A 14024-nucleotide genomic window follows, 5' to 3' on the forward strand; every position below is an offset into this window, starting at 1 on the left:
AGACAACAAGATACAAAAATCAATTAGATACGCGGAGTGAATGAGGGCAAGGCAGAGAGGATGATACCCAAGATGCAAATCTGGGGCACTGGAAGGATACTGGTGCCCTTAATGGTGACTGGGAAGGTTTTCTGAGAAGTCTGGCAGAAGTGTGGGTTTTGGCAGAAACAATAAGTTCAGTTTTGAAATGAGTTGGGGAAGCCAATATGATTTCCTAAAGAAGTTATAAACTCCTGGAGTGTAGCAACCATGTTTTCTATTACTGTTCAATACTCAGAGCTTCTGACAAAGATCTGGGTACACTGTAGGCACTTAAATGCTTCACAAGATTTGAGAGCTGGAAGGGACCTCAGTGGTATTCTGGTAAAACCCACTATACCATCCTCATTCATGGGGTCATCTAGAATTTATTTGAAAACGTCCAAGAAGAGGGACCTTTCCACCCCTTATAGTGCCTCATTCCACTTTTGAACAATTCTAAGTGTTAGGAAGTTCTTCCTGACATCAAGCCCAAGTTGATCTCTTTGCAAATTGCACTCATGGCTCCTGGTTCTGCCCTCTGGGATCAAATAGAACAGGCTTAATCTCTCTTTCACTTGTCCACTCTTACATACTGAAGAATAACTGTCATGTCATGTCTCCTTTGAGGCTTCTCTTTTCTTAGAAAAACATCCCCAGTTCCTCCAGCCAATCCCCATATGACATGGACTCATGTCTCTGTAGATCCTAGAACAGGGCTTAAGACATAGTAAGTGCTTAATAAATGCTTGTTGATTGATTGACTAACCTGAATGAGTGAATACTGTTGGGAATGCTTAGGACACTACTGAGACTCAACAAATATTTGTTGAATGAATGAATAGATGGGCCCTCTGTAGGCACTCAGGGAATAGGAATAAGTGATTGTGGAATGATGCGGGAATCCTTCTTGATCTTGAACATTGAGCTTACCTCATTCACACTGATGTTGTACCCAAAGGGGCTCTCAATGATGGGAGGATTATCGTTGACATCTAGAATGGTGACTCGCAAGACATGGTCTTTCTTTCTGGGAGGGGAGCCACCATCAATTGCCACAATCTACGAGGGAGGGAGAGAAGAAAGCAGAAAAGGGTGGTAATTATGAGATCACAGGAGAAGGAACAGATTATGGCTTTGGAATCTAACAATGGCAAAGGCTGGCTGCCAGGAAGGAATCTTGAAACCTACTCACTCACATCTGCTTCCTAAACTGGCTTGGATCATGCATTCAACTGGTAAGGGAAGACAGAGAATAATGTTGACTTATATCTGTCTATCTTCCAACCTACTTTGTGACTGTGATCCTTGCTTGGACCTGTGGTTCTGACTTTGGACTCTGACTCTAGGTTGCTTGTCTCTTGGTTCTGACCCTCAGTGGGCTAGACCACATTTGTAGCTTTCTCTCTCTCTCTGCCTGCCCCCTGCACCCCTCTCTCTCTCCCTTTGTCTGGCTTCTAGATTCCAGTTTATGAGCTTGACCCTAGGCGAAGGACCCTGCCTTTCGTTCCTGTTTTCTGTCTTCAAAGGGTTTACTGCAGCTGACTGACAGACCCAGAAGTTCTGAAATGTCTTTTCTGCATGGCACGGGAGGAGACCAACCCTAAGTTGGATGGAGTGGCCAATGCCCAGGAGAGGCAGGATATTCTTTCTTGCAGCAGGTGTCTGGGCTGGCTCTGTCCCGCATAGCACTCTGCCAGGGCTGCCCAGGCCCCACCTGAGCTGCAAGATAGCAACAGTGGACAAGTTGAATTTGCTTATCAAGGTAAACCTTCGTAGAATAAGAGGCCATGTGGTTCAGTAAATAGTGCACTAGCCTTGGAATCAGAAAGATCCAAATTCAAAACCTGCCTTTGACACTTAACTAGACATGTGGCCAGAGTCAAGTCACTTTATTCTTTTTAGTCACAAGTGACTGATATTTTTAGGTTCTAGGTCACTTCTTATCTATATCAGTTAACTTCCTTTTTAAAAAAAATGTTAACGTGATGCAAAAACATCTTTATGATTCTTAAATCATCATCATTTCCTAATTTGCCTTTCCTTGACCCCACTTCCTTCCCTGCCAAATTGTCTTGTTATAAAGAAAAAACAACCCAGACAAAGTTGATTAATTTTCTGAGACATGTTCCTATACTTCATCTCATTTGATACTTATAACACCCTTGTAGGTAGGATAAGTATTATTTTCCTCAGTTTTCAGATGGGGAAACTGAGGCAAGCAGTGAGTTAGTAACAGGGCAGGACTGAAGTCTGCCCAAACTACCTTTGGCTCTCAAAGCAGCCTCTGTAGAAACCTTAGTTGTTTCTTGCTCTGAATGCAAGACTTCTCTATCTATCCCTTCTTGTTCTCCTCCAATGGCATGATAATGAATAGTGGCTCAGAGTCAAAGATCTTGATTCTGACATGTACTACCTGTGCGATCATGGGTAAGTCAGGAAACCTCTAGATCCTTCTGGAAACTCACTGTGATGCTAAATTACAGACAAATGATTTATCTGTGTACTTTCTGCCTAGTGCAATCCATAACTGACCCAGTTGTACTGACCAACGGGAAAGAAACCAAATTGGTAGGGAGAGTAGATTATAGAATCATAGCTTTAAGGCTAGAAGGAACCAAAGAGGCCATCTGGTCCAACATGGACATTTGGTAGATAAGGAGGCTTACAAGTGACTTATATAAGGTCACATAGGAATTAAATGGCAGAGTTGAGACTTTGACCCAGATTTGACTCCAGATTCAAGGGTACCATTTTGGAATGGAGTATGTGACCATCATCAAAGTTCTCCAAGGTAATGAGCTTTGCTACACTGAGTCAAAGCTCTCAGAGTTCTAGATCATCCCAGGTAAGATGGGCAGGACCTACTTACCTTGAGAATATAGTGATCCAATTCTTCTCTGTCCAGGGGTCTGGCCACAAACACTTCACCAATGGAGTCATTGGTGGTGAGAATTTCAAAGGCCCCACCAATGTTTCCTGAGGCCAGATAGAAAGATACCTGCCAGGGGAAGAAGAGGTGATATTGAGAGGGAGAGTTGGAAAGGTAGGAGGAGTGAGAGAACAGTGGAGGCAGGGATGTGTGCTGGTAAATGTTTAACAGCTAGCTCTCTGGGGAAAAAATACATATGACATACTTTTAAATTTAATCTACATTATGAAAATTTTCTCCATCACTTTCTTAAGTCTAGACAATCAACAGAACAACAAAGCAAACACCGACTTTTAGTTGTTTCTGATTTCTGAGGTATTAATGGTCACATTGGAAATTTAACCATCAGCTCTCTTGAACAGATGGCTCAAGCACACCTGAGTGGAAGTCACCAATCTGCCCTTATTTCATTGGATCTGAAGCGAGATGATCCAAATGTTTGAACCTTATCCTCTCTGGAGAAGTACAGACCATTTTCTTTGCAAGCACTCACTTGCAAACTAAGTTTGATGAAGAAGTCTATTACATAGTACCCTTAAATGTTTCCATACACTCCAAAAGGCTGGTGTTACTCTTATGGTGGGATTATTTATATCTTAAACTAACTTCTCTGTGAACATGTTGTGGCCTCACACCTGATCAAAGTTCAACGTCTCTGAGGTCAGGGCCAGTCTCACTTTTCATTTGTATTTGGTGTCAAGAACAGTGCCTAGCACAAGATCTGGACTCGATAAATGCTTATTAGTTGTTTGTTTGATGGATAAATGCAGGGCATGACATGGCCTTGTCACATTCAACCAGTCACTCAGTTAAGTGTCTTCTATGTGTCAGACACTGTGCCAAGGGCTGGGGATACAAAGAAAGGCAAAAGATAGTCCCTGCCCTCAGGGAGCTCCCAGTTTACAGGGAACACAGGACTAGGGGTGGTTATGAGACCTTCATCTGAGTCCCAATTCCTCTGATGTATCCTCATGATTTTCCCAGGATAAAGTTCCATGAAAGAACATAGATTATATCAAATGGCAGGCTTTCTTTCTTTTTATTTATTTATAAAACAGACTTACTTTCAAAGGCATCAAAGTGAGTCAATGTGATCCTCTCATGCCAGGTTGTTTCATAGATTCAGAGCTGGAAGGGACCTCAGAGGCCATCTGGTCAAATCTACTCATTTAACAAATGAGGAAATGGAGGCCCAGACAGAGGAAATGATTTGTCCCACCAAGCAGCATGAGGGATCATGGCTAGGATCTGAACACAAGTCCTTTGACTCTGGATCTGGCTGTGTTAGGTATTGGGTTTGGTGCTTGGGGATGCATAGCATTGTGTACACACCATGAATATAAGCTCCTTGAGGGCAGGCACTGGGTTGTTTTTATCTCTGTATCACCAGGGCAGTGTGGCTTAATGAATAGTGGGTCACAGTCAGAAAGACTTGGCTTCAGCCTCTGATGATGTGTGCTCATGGGTAAGTCAGTGATTGTGAGATGCTAAGTTATTGACAAGTTGGGCATCTTCATTGGCGGAAGTAGGTTCTAGCCTGGGAGATTCCAAATGATAATAACACAGATCTGGACAAAAAGAATACTCATAGTGCCTAGCTATGTGCTGGACACGTTCTGGATAAATGTTTGTTGGAATTTGTTTGGATGACAGGGGAGCTATGGAGTTGTGGGTAAGCACATGCCTCCATGTTGTGTGTGCAAATGTACTTGCTGTGATTTGAGGCTCATAGGATTGAGAGCTCAAGAAGGGTATCATACTCAGGATATGAAAGATTAAGGAGCGGCCAGCTGGTGCCTAGGACTCCTTCCTTGGGAGCCTGGACCCCACTTTCCACCTTGTTTGGTCCAAGCTTGGTTTAAGAGCTTGAATGAAGACTTCCACCTGGCCTGCTCAAGGCTAAGTTTGACCTGATGACCTCCCTCCCCTCTAGTGGAGCTGTCCATGCTGCCCTTCCCATTGAGGAGACCTCAGGAGGGACCTTGGGTGGCATGATGTGGCCCCTACCTGTCCATTGCTGCCTATATCAGCATCTCGAGCTGTGACCACTGCTACCCGCCGTCCCACGGTGTAGTCCTCAGACACGCTGACAGCTGTGTCAGAAGTCGGGTCAAACTGAGGGCTATTGTCATTCTCGTCCAACACTGTGATGTAGACCTGGGAAGGGTGGAGGGATGTGGTCAGAGGCCCCTGTTATCTCTAACTCAGACCTTCTTCAGCCTGAAGATGGGCCACTAGAGGCCATGTGGTGAGGCAAGACCTCCACATTATCCACTCCTCATGGAACACAACAATGATGTTTGATTGATGTGGGTTGAAATCCAAGTCCACCTTGAGGAGTAAAGTGAAGAAAACTCTGCCAGGACTGGAAGATGGGCATGGCCTGGAGTGGACCCAACCTGGTGTTTTTACAGAATGGGCCCAGGCTCATCTTTGCAGAGTAAGGGTTGGGGTGGAGGGTAGGAGGTGGCTGAGTGATCTGGGATGGGGGAAGGAACAGAGGGTTTCCATGCTTGCTAGTATAACTTATTGATGTAACATAAGGAACGTGCAAAGTATATGCAAATTCACACATTTATTTGAGTCAACAGTTCTGGCCTTTTTGTGAAGTAGCTGAACATGCTGAATCATATTTCTAGGGTGTACTCTTCATGATACCTATGTAATAAGTTACTATATTCACATACACACACACACACTTAACACAGGGTATTCTTTACCTGGACTGCTTTCCATTTTATGTGGTTCTGTGATTTGCCCCTCTCTAACCCTTCCTCCCTGCCCTCTCTCCTCATAGAGGGATGACTTGTTCTCTGTGCTCCTCGCAAGGATCTTGAATGTGCCTTTGATTTAATCCATTGGTGAAAGCTCAGGACTTGAAAAGTGTGTGTGTGTGTGTGTGTGTGTGTGTGTGTGAAGGTATCTTCAAAAAAGGACATAAAACCATATTGCTATCATGACTTTTTGGATAAACTATTCCATTTCTTCATGGCCAAACTATTCTACTTGCTCATGCCCCCAACTAGTCATAGTATATTAGAGCTGGAAGGAGCCTTTGAGATACTTTTACAGATGAGAAAACTGAGGCTTAAACATCTCATTTCCTTATTTCACTCTAAAAAAATTAGTATTCAAACTATTTGACTTAATTTTTTGTTCAATGTCATGGCACCTGAGTACTCTAACTCTGTCTCAGATTAAGGAAAAAAGTCATTGGAACACAGGAAGTTTTGGTAGTTCGACCAATTAGCAGGAGGGGTCCTGGGTCCCCAAGGCTTCTGTGGCCATGCCTCTGAGGGTACAGCAAAAGGCAGGTTACACTTATTTCAGGGTCTGTTTTATGTATGCTCATTTTTCATGATTGTCTAGTGGCCAAGGCTTTGAGCTTGGCCATGGTGAAGGGGCTGAACTTTAGGAAGGAGCAGGCAGATTGCTAGTCATGAGGAGAGTGGGGTCCCTGAGTAGGGAAGCCGACCAATGTAGGGTTTAGAAGAGTGAAGAATCAGAGAAAGGAGCCCAGGAATGTGTTTGACCCTGTGCTGGCGTTCCTTACTTCCCTTAGTGAGGTGAGAAGATGCTCAGGGCTGACAAACTCCATGGCTGTTAACAGAGAACCTTGCATTGTCTGCTCTGGCCCTGCATCTCAGGGACAGAGAGGGGGAAGAAGAGGCTTCTGGGAAGGGGAGAAAGGTAGAGTTGAGTTGTGGTTTCAGGTTCCTGATCTGAGACTTAGCAGAGGAAACTGTATCACCTTTAAAAGGCCCCTGCCCACACTCCCCCTACATGTTAGAGAGAGTTTGGGGGTGGAGGGAGCAAAAAGTGGGTATATTTAAGGCAGAGCCCTTGACTGAGGTTCTGTCAAAGGAATGTGGAGGACAGAGATCAAGGTGGTCTTTCTCCTTACCCAGACAACCTCCTTTAAGGGATCCCATTCTATCCCATCTTTTCTAGCAGATTGTTCTCCTTGTTATCCAGTTTCTCACATATCTTCAAACTTTCCCAGTCTGCTGACTGCCCACAAACCTGCCCTTGTCTCCCCATCCTCAAAGACCCTCATCTGATCCATCCATCTCCAGCAGCTATTGCCTCACATCTCTCCTTCCATTTGTAGCTAAACTCCCCGAGAAGGCTGTCTGTGATGGGTGCTGCTACTTCCTTTCCCCTCAGCTTCTTTTTATCTCTCTGAGGTGTGGCTTCCAGCCTCATCATTCAATTGAAACTGCTCTTTCCAAAGTCACTAACACTCTCTTGATGGCCCAACCAAATGCCTTTTTCTCAATCCTTATTCTCCTTGACTTCTCTGAAGCCTTTGGCACATTGACTGCCATCTTGCCACTGGTGGTCTTAGGCTTTCTCTTGGTTCTTCTCATACCTATCTGACCATTCCTTCTGGGTCTCCTTTGCTGGATCTTCAACTAGGCCATGTCCACTAATTGTTGACATTCCACAGGGCTCTGTCCTGGACCTTTTTCTCTTCTTCTAGGTTATATTACTAGGTGAATTCAATGATCATCTGTAGGCTGATGATTCTCAGATCTACATAGCCAGTCCTAATCTCCCCTAACCTCTAGTCTCATATCTCTAACTGCTTTTCAGACATTTCAAACTCTATGTCCTATAGGCATCTTTAATTCAGCATGTTTAAAACTGACCTTCCCTTCCAAACTCCACCATTACAGTAGCTAAGGACTGTCTGTGTATTTCACCTTTATGACACTTCCTGTATACACCACTTTCTCTCCTCTAACATTGCCACCACCCTGATGCAGACCCTCCCCTCACCACCATATTATTGCAGTAGCCTGATGGTTGGTCTCCCCACCACAAGCTTCCAGCAACTCAGCTGTCAAAGGGATTTTCCTAGAGAGCAGATCTGATCACGTCATTCCCTTGCTCAGTAAACTCCAGTGGCTCCTTATAACCTCTAGGGAGAAAGAAGAACACTTGAGGGGGGTTAGAAATCAGCAAAAGCTATATGGAGAATATAATTGGTGCCTGAGATGACCCCTGAAGTATTCCAAAAGGCAGAGAGATGAGGAGGGAGTAAATGTAGGGAGGCAGGAGACCACACTTAAATTTGGGGAGTAGCCAGTTTTCCTGGAATGTGGTATACTTATGGGGACCTAACAGGGAAAGGTAAGTTGGAACTAGATCTTGGAGGTCCTTAAATAACAAGGCTTCTGAAGTTCATCCTCAAGACAACAGGGGACTACTGAAGGCTTTTGAGTATTATAGTGACATTAGAATGGAAATTATACCTTAGGAAAGTGATATTGATAACTGTATGGAGGATGGGATGGAAGAGAGAAAGCAGAGACTGTAGAGACTATAATTGAAGCTACTGCAATAATTCAGGGGAGAACTGAGAAAGACCTGAACCATGATGACAGTGACTGTATGAGTATAGAGAAGTGGGAAGATGTTGCCAAGGTGGCATCGACGAGACTTGGTGTCTAACTGGATGAGGGTGTAGAGGGAGGGGGAAGAGTCCAAGATAAGGAGCTGAGGGGGGATGGTGATGTCACTGCCAGAAAGAAGAAAATTAGGAGGAGGGGCAGGTGGAGGCAAACGGATGGTTTCAGTTTTGGGTATGTTGAGGATACATGGCTGATCTCTGTCTCAAGGATACTGAGGTGAAGTAAGGAAGGGTCTCTGGGGGGAGTCACACAAGCACTTGTGGGAACAGAAGTGAGCCAGTCTGTAGCAGCAGCTCAGGGGATATAGTCCAGCAGAGACAATCTTATGTGACATTGGGGAGGATACAATCTCTTGGGGTCCCCAATTCCTCAGGTATGAAATGAGGACTAGATGACCTTGAAGGTCCATTTCAGCTCTAACTCTATGGCCCCACCAGGAAGGAGAAAACACTCAGGAAATGGTGGGTCAGGGGACCAGTTTCTTTATAGTGTTACAGACCAAATGGCATGACAGCTGCTCAAAGCCAACCTGTCCCTTCACCAATTGCATTGGAATCTCTACCGGGCAACCAGACGCAGATGATTCTCAATTTTCTTGATGGAGGCAGTGATGCAAACAGCCTAAAGATAGCTATGTCTGGCTTTTGAAATGCATGATACGCTATTTCTCTCACAGCAAATTTTCCTTTCCAGTGACTCTCTTAGGCCAGTATTAAAATGAGACTATCCATCCTGCTCGTGCATCAACTGACCACAGAGGGGAATGGAGGGGGATGGTGGGAGCAAGCTGTCAAAGCCCACACAAGGAGGACTGGGGAATCCTGCCTGGGATGGGATACACACAGTGGATGAGTCAAACCTGGATAATAGAAAATTATCTACAATTGGGACTCTCCAATTCTCCTAGGCAAGCAAGGGGTTAGTAAATAAATGTAGATCCAGGAAGATCTAAGTTTGAATCCCATCTCACACTAGCTGCGTGACCCTGAACAAGTCACTTAACTCCTCTCAGCCTCACTTTTTCCAAATGTAAAACAATAATGAGAGCTAACATTGACATAGTGCCTACTATATGCCAGTAACTTTGCCAAGTACTTTATGAACATTATCTCATCTTTAAAATGGGGATAATAATAGCACTGAACTCCCAAGATTATTGTAAGGATCAAATAAAGTAATAATTATACATTGCAAACCTTAAAGCACTACGTATATATATATATAAAAATTACAGCTATTCTCCTTCTCCTCCTCTGCTTCCTCCTGTTTCCCTTCGTCCTCCTCCCAAACCCAAGAGCTAATGTCTACCTGGTCAGCCATTGAGTCTTTTTTTAGGACTATGATTTCCTTTTTCCTTCCCTCTTGGAATGTCCTTAAGAATTCAATCCAAATTATTCCCTTCCTCCAAAGCCAAAGGAAGTGACAGGATCATAAATTTTGAGCTGGAAGGCCCTTGGGCATCACCTAGTGCAACCTCCTCTTCATAGATGGGAAAACCGAGACCTAGAGAGATCCCGAGGGCAAAGGGGGAATCTATGCTGAGAATCTCAGGGGCCAAGCTGGGGCTCAAACCCAGGCCCTTTGGCTCCAAAGCCAGAACTTTCCCTTTGTCCCAATCTGCTTCTCAGGTCTTGCAGTTCTGAAGTCTCCTTTGACAACTCTATCTTTAAGTGATCTTCCCTTTCCCTAAGATCTCCTCAAAGCACGAATCTGTCAATGAATCTATCACTTGACCAAGAACTGTTCTTATGGATGGCTTTCCATTTTATGTGTCAGCCTAGTCTAAATGTTTGGGGGCAATACCCCCTTGTTTCTCATCCTTTTGTACTGCCCTCCCCAATTGCGACTTAACACTAGTCTGGGCATCTAAGAAGATTGTGATCAATGTTTATTGTGCTGTTTGGCAGAGTTGGGTTAAGGGTGGAAAAGACCAGAACAGGGAACATCCATGCAGGGAAGAGATGAACAGCTGCTGAGCTCTCTGCTTAGAATTGTCCACTGGAAGGAAGGAGGGCTACCTGGAAGCTCCTGGCTATGTCTCATGCAGGGGCCAGAACATACAGTGGCCACAGACCATAAGACAGAAAAGAAAAAGAAACCAGAGCATCCTTCTACTCACCTTCTGCAGAGGGGACAGCAGGAAAGAAGTGGAGAAAAAATACAATGGTTATTGATTCAGTTGGTCCTTGTAGCTGGTACTCAGCTAGTCATGGGAGGAACGCCTAGTAGAAGAACTCAGGGTATCTGACTTGATGATGATATATGAGGGAGGATGCCCTGATTGTCTTATATCATCCTTACTCTCCCCTGTCTGGGTTCTAATGCCCAGAGTATGAGTTTGGGAAACCTGGTCCAGGTGGGCCCTGTTTCATGCTATAGCTTAGGCCCAGGACAGCATGATTCTGGGAAGAATGGGACAGTTCTGGTAATATCATAGGTGCAAGGCACTAAGACCCTAGGACCAGTCCTGAAATCTACTCCTTGCCCTATTTTCCCAACATGAACTGATACCCATCCTTTTTACCTCATCTCTCCTGTTCAGACTTTGTCTTCCTCCCAGGGTCTATCAAAGCTCTCTGGGCTATAAGCTGTTTTTCAGCCTAGCCCCCTGTATCATTCTTGGTGAAGCATTAACTTACCACAGTAGAATCAATTTTGGGACCCCCATCATCTGCCACGACTGTCAGGGTATAGAAGTCTCCTTTCTCCCTGTCCACGAGGCCTTTGACAGTGATCACACCCTGTTGAGGAAAGAGAGGATCCACATGGGGAGTGACTGAAGGGAGTTAGTTTGCTGACCACTCCCCTCATGCCCATCTTTTCCATACTCTCTAACTTACCGTGACTGAGTCAATTTTGAAGAGGGCCCGAGCCTGAGGGCTGGTATAAGGGTCAAATCTGTAGACTATGGGGTTGATGTTGTCAATGGAAAATGCTTGTACCCTCACTACCTCAGAGCCCCAGGGCAGGTTCTCCATGATGGAGGCCTCATAGGAAGCGTTGGAGAACTGTACAGCCTCATCTAGTTCATTGAGAAGAGTGATGTAGACGCTGCAGAAGCCCTGGTTGAATGGTGGTGCCTGGTCGGTGGCTGACACGTTCATCAGGTAGCTTGTCTTGGTCTCATAGTCCAGATAGTCAATGGTGATGATGAGACCTGTGCTCTCATCAATCTCAAACTTCCCCTCTGAGCCCGACAGGATGCGGTAGATGACCAGCCCACCATCCCCTGGAAGTAGGGCAGAAGTTTGTGTATCTCATTTACAAAACAATCCTTCCCCTTCCCAAACAACCTACTCTGGACTCAGGTCTGTCAAGAGTGAAATCTTTCTCCTACCCTACTCCCTCATCTAATCTGGGGTCCGTGGAGATGGAGGGTCCCAGTATGTGTTGCTTCCCATCCTCTCTGCTCTGGATCTTGGTATGAAAGTTAGGGAAGGGTGAGAGATATTCCACTGTGGTAGTGGCTCTAGGATGACCTATGATCTAAGTTCCTCTATCAATCATACTTTTAACCACTGCAAAAGCTAAGATTCACACAACTAAATGAGTTTTCAAACAAGAAAGCATTTGAGCAGGAGTGGAAAGGGTGACTTCAGGAATAGTGTTACAGATCTTTGTCTGTTTCCTCAAATGGAAGTTCTCAGCAATGTCATCTGTTAATTGCTAAAATTAATGTCATCTGCAATTAATTAATTAATTAATGTCATTCCATATCAACCAGAAGAACTGAAGTAGGACTCCTCCACAGGTAGGTAAATGTTAATTTGGAGAAGACAATGACACCTTCATGGGGCAATGAACAAGAGGGCTAGACTTGGGGCCAGGAACTGGTTTCAAATCCTGCCTTGGATGGTCCCTAGCTATATGACTATGGGCATGTCACTTCACTTCAGTTTTCTCATCTTGAAAATGGTGGGAAATGATACCTGTAGAATTTTTACCTCATGAGGAAGCGCCTCTTTCCTCCACAAGTCAAACTTTTAATCTTTAGTATTAAGGGTTGAAACACAGAGTTCAAACGCAGACTCAAATACTTCTTAGCTGGGGTGACCCCTGGGCAAGTCACTTAACCTTTGTTTTCCTCAGTTTCCTCTTCTGTAAGTGGCAGGGATAAAGTACCTACCTCCCACAGTTGTTATGAGAATCGGATAAGAAAATATTTGTAAAATACTATGTTAACTTTAAAGAGCTATATATACATCAGCTATCATCGTCATCATCATCATCACCATTTATTAGTGGTGGTATTAATACTAGTATTATTGTCTAACGAGTTTTTGGAGCTCACAGGTCACACTGTTGGTTCACACTGAGATTTCAGTTCACTAACATGTGAATTGCAGCTGAGGTAGGTAGATGCTTCCCATCTTGTACTTTGGAATTTTGTGTTTTGAACCAAAGTGTAGAACTTTCCATTCATCCCTGTTAAATTTCATGATGTGTCCTTCCCAGTGGATGAGTACACATGGACTGGATTTCTCCTTGGTGGAGGGGAGAAAGGGAGGACTCACCTGTGTCCCGGTCCGTAGCCCGGACAACAATGACAGACGTCCCGATGCCCGCAGTCTCCCGTAGCCCCAGGCGGCTGTATTGCTGCTGGGTGAACACTGGAATCTCATCATTGACATCTTCAACATATATAATGACCTGGAGTGGAACAGGGTCCGGAAGGGAGGGTTGTGAGGGAATAGCTGTTGGTTGGGATCTGGGTCTCAGGCACATGGCTTCAGGCAGATAACAACTTTTCTGAGACTGTCTCCTCACATAGCAATCCATTGATCAAAAACATTTATTAAGCACCTGCTGAGTGCTAGGCACTATTCCAGAAGCCGAGAAGATGAGACAAAAATAAACAGTCCTTATCCTCAAGGTTCTAATGAGGCAGACATACATCCCTACTATATACACATGCATATACATATACACACATACATAGAGAAATTGTGAGAAGGTACTAACAGTTGGAGGAGAGAGGAGATTCATATGTAAAATGGAGAAAATGGACTAAGATCCTGCATCTGAGACCTACCTCATTCACAAGGTTATTTTAAATATATATTTTTTGAACTAGACTTAATTGATATAGAGAACTCCCAGTGAGGGAATCCCATCTATAAATGCAGATCAGTGACTGCCCCACAACTTACAGTCTTCAAGAGTGGTCTAGAGTCCAGAGAGATTCAGTAATTTGGTCAAGGTCACCCAGTCAGTGTGGGTCAGAGGTGGGATTTGAACTCAACTCTGATTGGGAAGTTAGTCATATATCATCCTGCATCTGTATCCATTATGTATAGATGATATGAACTGATTCATGGGAAAACATTTGGAAAAACTAACCAGCATCATAATCCCCAGTATCATTAGTCATTTTTAAAACTTCCTGCCCCTCACAGAGCCAGCACAGAGCAGATGCACCCCTTGGGAGAGAAAGATCCTTGTTCAACACCCCCTGTACAATCCTACAGCCCTGTAATTGCCACAAGGTGAGGCTGATTTCGGTAGCAGGCTCCTGCAAGGAGAAGCTAATGTGGCCCAGGTCAGGTAGGGCAGAGCCAGACTTGGGGTCCAAGCACCTTCTCTGATGGTCTGAGTCAGTGACTGGTCTGGATGAAGATGATGCATTGAATGTCTCCACTGGAGCAGGACCTGGTGGC

General features: G+C 44.5%; 1 protein-coding gene across 6 annotated transcripts in view; it reads right to left on the minus strand.

Moving 5' to 3' along the window:
- CDH23 (cadherin related 23) overlaps positions 1-14024 on the minus strand; it is a 597280-nt gene that overhangs the window by 105131 nt on the left and 478125 nt on the right. For all 6 annotated transcript variants that reach the window (XM_072628247.1, XM_072628248.1, XM_072628249.1 and 3 more), the window contains exons 30-35: positions 12882-13017; positions 11208-11596; positions 11007-11108; positions 4958-5107; positions 2891-3019; positions 952-1080 (exon numbers count right to left, since the gene is read on the minus strand). In XM_072628247.1, the coding sequence (XP_072484348.1) occupies positions 952-1080; positions 2891-3019; positions 4958-5107; positions 11007-11108; positions 11208-11596; positions 12882-13017 (1035 nt within the window). The remainder of the gene's footprint in view (positions 1-951; positions 1081-2890; positions 3020-4957; positions 5108-11006; positions 11109-11207; positions 11597-12881; positions 13018-14024) is intronic.

Source organism: Notamacropus eugenii, chromosome 1, assembly GCF_028372415.1.
Source record: "Notamacropus eugenii isolate mMacEug1 chromosome 1, mMacEug1.pri_v2, whole genome shotgun sequence".
In the NCBI taxonomy this organism is placed as follows: domain Eukaryota; kingdom Metazoa; phylum Chordata; class Mammalia; order Diprotodontia; family Macropodidae; genus Notamacropus; species Notamacropus eugenii.